At 56.2% G+C, this 7,479-nt stretch overlaps 1 protein-coding gene across 1 annotated transcript in view; it reads right to left on the reverse strand.

Moving 5' to 3' along the window:
- The window catches only part of CAPN2 (calpain 2), a 57,136-nt gene that overhangs the window by 9,084 nt on the left and 40,573 nt on the right, over window positions 1–7,479 (reverse strand). Inside the window, exons 9-14 of the mRNA XM_007454489.1 lie at window positions 6,443–6,471; window positions 5,980–6,149; window positions 4,106–4,117; window positions 2,834–3,045; window positions 1,644–1,680; window positions 653–718 (exon numbers count right to left, since the gene is read on the reverse strand). Coding sequence (XP_007454551.1) covers window positions 653–718; window positions 1,644–1,680; window positions 2,834–3,045; window positions 4,106–4,117; window positions 5,980–6,149; window positions 6,443–6,471 — 526 coding nt within the window. The remainder of the gene's footprint in view (window positions 1–652; window positions 719–1,643; window positions 1,681–2,833; window positions 3,046–4,105; window positions 4,118–5,979; window positions 6,150–6,442; window positions 6,472–7,479) is intronic.

Consider the following 7,479-nt stretch of genomic DNA (forward strand, 5'->3'; position numbering starts at 1 on the left):
AGGGAGGGAGCCAGACGGGCGGGCGGAGGCATGGGGCAGGTGGCGCCTGCTTTAACTCTGATGAGGAGGCCCAGGTAAGCTGATGGTGGACACTCGAGAGAGCTAGTGTGCTCCACATATGGAGAATGACTTTGTTTGGAGCCGCTGGAAGAAGAGGCCTGCTAACTTGGTAGCGGACGGAAGCCTAGATGCCTGAGGGATTTCTTTCTTAAGAACAGGGAAGGCTGACACTCTGTTGCTTTCCTCCTTGAGACTGAAAACCCTCCAAGTCCCCAAATATTTTCATGGCAATCAAAGAGAAGGGGCTGAGTTCCATGTCTCATCTGCAGTGGCACAGAGCAAACAAAACAGCCACAAGGAGAGGCCCAGAGTCTTCAGGCAGGAGGATCACAGCCAGAGCCGACCCCCGACAGCAGAAGCCCCTGGCGACTGACGTGCAGAGGCCCCGGGGAGGCCTTGGGCAAGGGATCTGAGCGGAAAAGGCCTTGGGCAAGGGATCTGAGCGGAAATCCCAGTTACGTTTGTAATTCCTCTTTGCTTTTTGTTCAGATTGTTTCCTCTCCCCCCCCTTAGGCTGAAGTCTCCTTGAGGGCAAAGATGGTCTCTTTGCGTCAAGCAGGGCGCACAGCACAGAGGTTTGGGGAACGCTTACCTCCCCTGCCAACTGGGCAAACAGCCTCCTGAATCCATCATCGATGTCATCCTCGCTGACATCAATCTGGAAGGCGAGGCACAGAAGTGAGATGCAGTGACTAGCGGGCGCCTGCTCTCCCTTCCGGGGCGGCCTCCCCCGCCCCCCTCAGTTACCCTCTCTCCCTCTCTCAGGCCTGAATTCTAAGGTTACCGGGATTGAGACAAAGGACAGTGTGAGGAAGTTTTTTTTCCAGTTAAAACACATAAGAGGGACTATCAACTATGTGGGAAGGCGTTTACACTCTAATTTCTCACATAGGCATCTTCTCCAACATTCCACCAAAATGGCCTTTTATGATCTAAGTAATGGGGACTCAGAAGTGTAAAGACGAGCTGGCGCGGTCTGGAGCGACTCTGAACGTGGCGAGAGCACAGCCGTGAGGCCCTTGGAAATTGTTCCATGTCTCACTGAGTACACGGAGCTTCAGCAGCTGAGGAATAACAATCATCAAGCCGCTGCGGGCACCAGGACAGAGGAAGGAGCGCTCCTTCCCATTTGTGTGCTTTCCTTCCTCAACTCTGGACTCTTAGGTTGCGTCTGGAATTCCCGAGTTGCACTTCTCAAAGCCCTCAGGATTTACCACTGAATCACAACTCCCAGAACTCTAGGGAACCTGAAAAATCTCGTCATGCAACGTTTCCATTTTGTTGATGAGAAAACTGAGGGCCAGAAAGGGGAGCGACAAGACTGCCCACTGCTCAGAGCAGCCTGGTGTCCCATCCTCCAGGCACCCCGTGCGTGTGGGCTACATCCAGGGGACCGTTCAGCCCCACGCAGCGCCCACAGCCGGTGCAGGAGGCGCTCTCGGACTCCCAGGCCAGGGCTGCACCCTAGTTTCAAGCTGTGCTCGTGAAATCCTAGGGGCCTCCTAAACCCTTGGGGTTATTTTCTGCTCCGCTGCTCCTGGGTTGTTCAGGACAGAGTGGGTGAAGCTCAAGCAGTACGGTACCTCTTCAAGGTTGGCCTCGATTTCATCGTCGACAACTCTGGAAACAGAAGGAAACTATGTGTCACTGAAAAGGGAGCGTTGCAGAAATCCCGGCTAAAATGGAACTGCGCCGTTAAACCCAGCATGGGGTGGGCACAGGGGGGTTTTCTGCATCCCAAGTTTCTGGGACAACACATCCCCTACAGCAGAAACTACAGTTAGAAATGATCCAAGGAAGTGTCCTGGCTAAAACAACTTGGAGAGTCAGAACTGTTTTGTTTCCTAGTTTTCCATCTTCATCGAAGAGCACAGGCTTCCCAGGTACTACGGTGCTGGTGCTCTGGCCTGGAGGAACAGCTTTTAGGTTCCCTCTGAAACGCCCTTTGCCGTCATAAATCTTCACATGGAGAATCATGCAGTGTACCCACACACAATCCTGTGTGCAGGGCTGGGTCCTTCTGCTCCACAGCGAGGGAAATTCCTTCTCTGCTGTGCATTGTCTTGGAGCCCAGCGATCCCTCCCCTCTCGCCCACTGCGCCCCCCTCCATCCCACATGGATCTGAGCATGTGGCCCAAGGTCAGAGGGGGACACGGCAGCTGCCACGCCCCCTCTTCCCACACCCTGGTCCTCTGGTGCCCAGCCTCCTATCAGTTCTAGAGGGTCTCCAGGGCCTTCCAGTACATCTTGTGCTTAGTTGCCCAAGGCTGATATTACATCTCACGCAATCAAGGGCCCAACTGAACAGACACGGTTGAGGCAGCAGCCACTGTGAATTGATGAGGCCATGCCGACAGTGGTGTCAGCCAAAAATGGTCCCTGAACAGCGGGGTTCCAGTGAGGACGGGGGAGCACCTGGAGACCTCGTGACTGTAGTGGGGTGAGGCTCTGGAGACATCTGAGGGACTGCTGGGATTGGCACTTAGATCCTCGGCTCTGCCAGGCTGGTGGGCTGGGGATGCAGGGATTCTACCCGCACTGCCCCAAATGACAGGCATTTGTAATTTGCTCTACAACCATCCCTTTCTCATCAGAAAGTTCCCGAGTGTCTATTTTCTTTGCTGACCCGAGGACAGCACTAACGTTCTTCGATACCTCAAGTCCTCACGCTAAGCCTTCGAAGCGGGCGGGTACTACAGAAAAAGAAGCTGACGCGCGGGTCCAGGCGGGGCAGGAACAAGGCGTGGGGACGAGGAGGGCTGAACGACCTACTGGTAGTCAGCTTTCTTTTCGGAAAAGACCCGGATGCAGAAGTCCCCATCCTTGTTGGGCTCGAAGGTGGACGGCACCAGGATGTACTCCCCCGGGGGCAGCTTAAAGCGGTTGAGCACCTCCCGCAGGTTGATGAAGGTGTCCGACCGCTCCCTCGCACGGTGCGTCAGGAAGAATGTCTTGCTGAGGTGGATGTTGGTCTGTCCTGCGAACTGGTGAAGAAACATGGAGCAAGAGGGAGTGGAGGGTGGAAGGGGCTCCAAGCGCCGTCCTCTCCACTCATCGAGACAAGAGGCTCACGGCGACAACTCTCCATCGTCTCAGATGAAAAGCTAACTTTCTACCCCAAACAGGAGCTCAGAGGCACACACAGCAGGGGACCCACATTCACCCCCTGTCTTCAGATGCCCCATCTCTCCACTCGGACAGAGGTCCTCAGCCTTCCCCTTACGACTCAGGGGCATTAAAGTGCCCTCGGCCGGGATCCACTCAGTTCTGTGTGGTATAGACACACTGACACAAGCAGCCAGGACCGCGGCGAGGAGGGGGCCCAGCTCTCAAATGTGGGGTGTCGGTCTGACCACGGCATCCACAAAGGCCCAGCACGCCACCAACTTCCCTGTCCTGTGTGTTGACTTGAATAACTGTGGCCTATAAAAACACACACTGCGACTGTGTGTCTCACCAGCTCGGTTAAGCCTAACTGTGGGCCTACTAAGTGCTCTCATGTATCACAGTGCATCCCAATAGTCTGGCAAGGCGGATGGTTGACCAGTTTTACTGACGAAGAAACTGAAGTCCAGAGAGGACAGGTTAATTGCCCAAGGTCACACAGCCTGCAAATGGCAGAGCTGGGAATGGGGTCCAGGCCTCTTTCTGTGCTCCCCATCTTCTCATAATACCACCACAGGGCTCATCATTTCCCTTTAGGCCTGTTTTAAGAGCACTACAGGACTCCGGGAAGACTCTCCTGCAGCCCCTGGACCACGGACCCTCCACCCGGGACTAATTGTGTGCAGTGGGTTTGCCAGGTCTGGGGAGACAGCACGCCCCATGGCGACTGCCCCAGCTGCCTTACCTGTGCCTGTGCTTAGACCCTGAGATCTAGGACCTGAGCAACCTCACTGGGGCCCAGAGGGGCTGGGGACTCATCCTTCATCGCCACCAGCCCCTGCCCGGGCTTCACAAGACCCCCGAGCCAGCAGTCTAAGCCTTTTCCTTGTTGGTGAACCTGAGCCCCCAGGGACAGCGGCTGACGTGAGCCAGACGTACCTCCTCTGGAATCTGCAAATAAAGGAGAACACACTGAATTCAAACTCTGGAAAAGCTCCAGAAAGAAATGTCACCACTGAGATGGTCTCCTTTGCTACCCCCCTTTCTCCGTAGCTTTACCAATAGGAACTGAGTCAACCCAGTAATTATTTCCCAAGGAATGCACATTTTAAAAAAAATCTTATGAGCCGGCGATAATGTACACGAGCCCTTAGCACCGTTCTTATAGAGCAAGAAACCGAGGCCTGGAGCTGTGAAGTGACCTGGCTGACCTGTCTGAGGTCACCCAGCTGCCTGTAGCAAAGCCCACACCCCACCCTCACCGCCAGGGAAAGCAGGGCTGGAGGGAGCAGCACAGGCACACAGCTGCGCTCAGGGCTGGGAGCCAGCAGGTGCTGGTTCCAAGCTTCTGCCGGCCGCATCCATCTGTATTTCCTCAAGCAAGTCACTTCCCTTCTCTGGCCTCAGTTTCCTTATCTCTAAGACAGGATAGGTGCTTCTCGGCTCTGAAAGCCCATGGCTGGATTTCCAAGTCTGGGCTGTGTGTCACAATTCAGTCTGCATTTTTCTTGCAGCTATTCTGTCCCAGATCTGAAGTCCTCAGCTCCTACTTCAGAGACTAAGAAGCTTGGAATTATGTGCATTTTTATCTTTTATTTTTTTTATTTTTATTTTTTGCGGTACACAGGCCTCTCACTGTTTTGGCCTCTCCCGTTGCGGAGCACAGGCTCCGGACGCGCAGGCTCAGCGGCCATGGCTCACGGGCCCAGCCTGGACCAGGGCACGGACCCGTGTCCCCTGCATCGGCAGGCGGACTCTCAACCACTGCGCCACCAGGGAAGCCCTTATGTGCATTTTTAGAAATGATGGTGCTTGCCCAGCTCCACCTATTGGTGGGTGAGCTGGCAGATTGTCGCCCCACGGGCGGCAGCCCCGTTTCACTGCTGGGTGAAGTGAGCAGACAGCCTTCTCCCCGACACTGTGTCTGACTCCTACGCGCCATGCTGGGAGCCTGGCTCTCAGGGTTCGGTGGGAGACCTGATGTGTAGTATTTGCTAATTTCCATGCTGTACATACTGCCCCCTCCCTGCCGTGGCTGTTTTCAGGCTGCCCACGTGACCTCACTGAATGTCGGGCTGGGAAGAGTGGGCCGGTTCCAGCACGTCACTGCGGCCCACCCATCACACCAAAGTGCACCCCACTTGAGCGGCTGTGAAGTCTTCCTTGCACCCCGCTTCTCCCACTGCTCACCCCAGGCCAGGAGCAGCTCTTCCCTGTGCGGTAGAAGGGAGAGGGGAGGGGACCGGGCTCAGCGTGTTGGGTCAGTTGGTTCGGAATGAAAGGACATGGGGGCAGTGAGAGCGCCTGTGTTGGGCGCGGGGCTGTAGCCGGCCGAGCCCTGGTGGGAGCAGAGGACCAACTGCTCCCCTGCCCCGAGCACGGGCTCTGCCCAGCGGGACGGGACCTGCTGGCTCAGTTCCTGCCCTCACAGTGGCTCCTGACATGGTCCAGCATACTCTGTCCTCGCCTTACATCTGTTCTGTTCTTTGGAGATTGGTGGCCAGCCAGAGTGCCAGGCCTGGGGGAAGTGAGAAGGGACACGGAGGCCATTTGAAAGAGTGGGACTCGCTGGAAGCTGGCTGCAGGGGAAGGGGGGCGGGGGCTCCTGGTGACCCAGACCAATTGCAGGGACCTCCCTGCATGAGTCTCTTAAGACTGGCCCGGCCCGTGGCTTTGCTTTTCCTTGGCCAAGCTCCCGGCCTGGGGTCCCATCTCCAGGTCTGCCTGTGGGGTTGGCCTTTGCCACCGGGGCTGACATGAGCCAAGGAGGAAGGGAAGGAGGAGCCCCGGCCCTGTGGGCGCCCCTCCCATACCTCATAGATGCCGAAGCCAATGGTGTGCATGTCCTCGCCCATCTTCCTCTGCCGCCGCCGGTGCTTCTGGATGAGACCCACTAGGAAGGTGCAGCCGTTCTCCCCGTCCTCCTGGTCTTCGTCCTCCTCCTCCAACTTGATCAGGTACTGAGGGTTCATCCAGAAGGTATCTGTAGCCAGAAGGGGCGGGGGTCAGTCACTTAGAACACAGGAGCCCAGCATGAGCAGGTGTGCACGGGGGGACGAGGGGACCAGGCCGCGCTGGTCGCAGGGCTTGGAGGCTGCTGGGAGCGGGGTGAGGATGGGTTGGGGGAGGAGGGCAGGGCAGAGGAACCAGAGACCAGGGCTGGCTGGCAGCCCGTCCGGGTGGGAACAGGCCATGAGCAGCGGAGGGCTGGGGGTTTGTCTGAACCTCACGGGAACCTAAATTAGAAACTCCCCTTTGCCGTTCTCTCTCGCTCGCCCTCAGGCTGGCCGGGCTTGGGAGGCATCCTGGAACAGGGTGGTCGGAGCTGAGGCCCAGATCTCCTCTGGCTCAGCTGTGATGTCTCCCCGTGGTATCTTCTCACCAGGCTCTAACTCGGGGGTCAGAGGTGGCCCAGCTGGCCTGGCTGGGGGGACTGGGGACTAGGTCTGCACCCACCTCAATGAACCCAGGGGCCAGGAACATCCTGTACCCAGTCTCAGCCTCTTGTTCTGTGTCCCCGTCCTCCTGGGCCTGTCCCCTTGCCCACTCCCATGGTGTCTCTGCCCTCCCAACTTTCAAAACCTACTTGCAGGAAGGAGCTGAGATTCATTCATTTTAAGGATAATTAATGTGATCTCCTTCCTTTACCTACTAACATTCTACTTGTGGAGATAAAGGTATCTAGTGTAGGGTTTGGCAAACTACGGCTCTATGGGCTGCTGGCTGCCTGTTTTTACAAGTAAAGTTTTATTAGAACACAGCCATATCTATTCATTTAAGTATGGCTGCCTTTGGGCTACAGCAACAGTTGAATAGTTGCCATAGAGACTAGATGGCCCACAGAGCCAAAAGGGTCAACTATGTGGCCCTTAAGAGAGAGTCTGCCAACCCCTGATCTAGTGGGTAGGAGACATAGTCTTATCGGAGGCAGAGGACCATCCCAGCACCTCTGGAACTTGCTTGGTGGCTGCATACATGAGGTGAAGGATTAAAAGCACCAGAGCTGGGCTTCCCTGGTGGTGCAATGGATAAGAATCTGCCTGCCAATGCAGGGGACACAGGTTCGATCCCTGGTCCGGGAAGATCCCACATGTCACAGAGCAACTAAGCCCATGTGCCACAACTACTGAGCCTGTGCTCTAGAGCCACAACTACTGAAGCCTGCGTGCCTAGAGCCCGTGCTCCGCAACAAGAGAAGCCACCGCAATGAGAAGCCTGCGCACCGCAATGAAGAGTAGCCGCGGCTCGCCACAACTAGAGAAAGCCTGCACACAGCAACAAAGACCCAAGGCAGCCAAAAAAAAAAAAAAAAA

This window comes from Lipotes vexillifer, unplaced genomic scaffold, assembly GCF_000442215.2.
Source record: "Lipotes vexillifer unplaced genomic scaffold, Lipotes_vexillifer_v1.1 scaffold634, whole genome shotgun sequence".
Taxonomy (NCBI): Eukaryota; Metazoa; Chordata; class Mammalia; order Artiodactyla; family Lipotidae; genus Lipotes; species Lipotes vexillifer.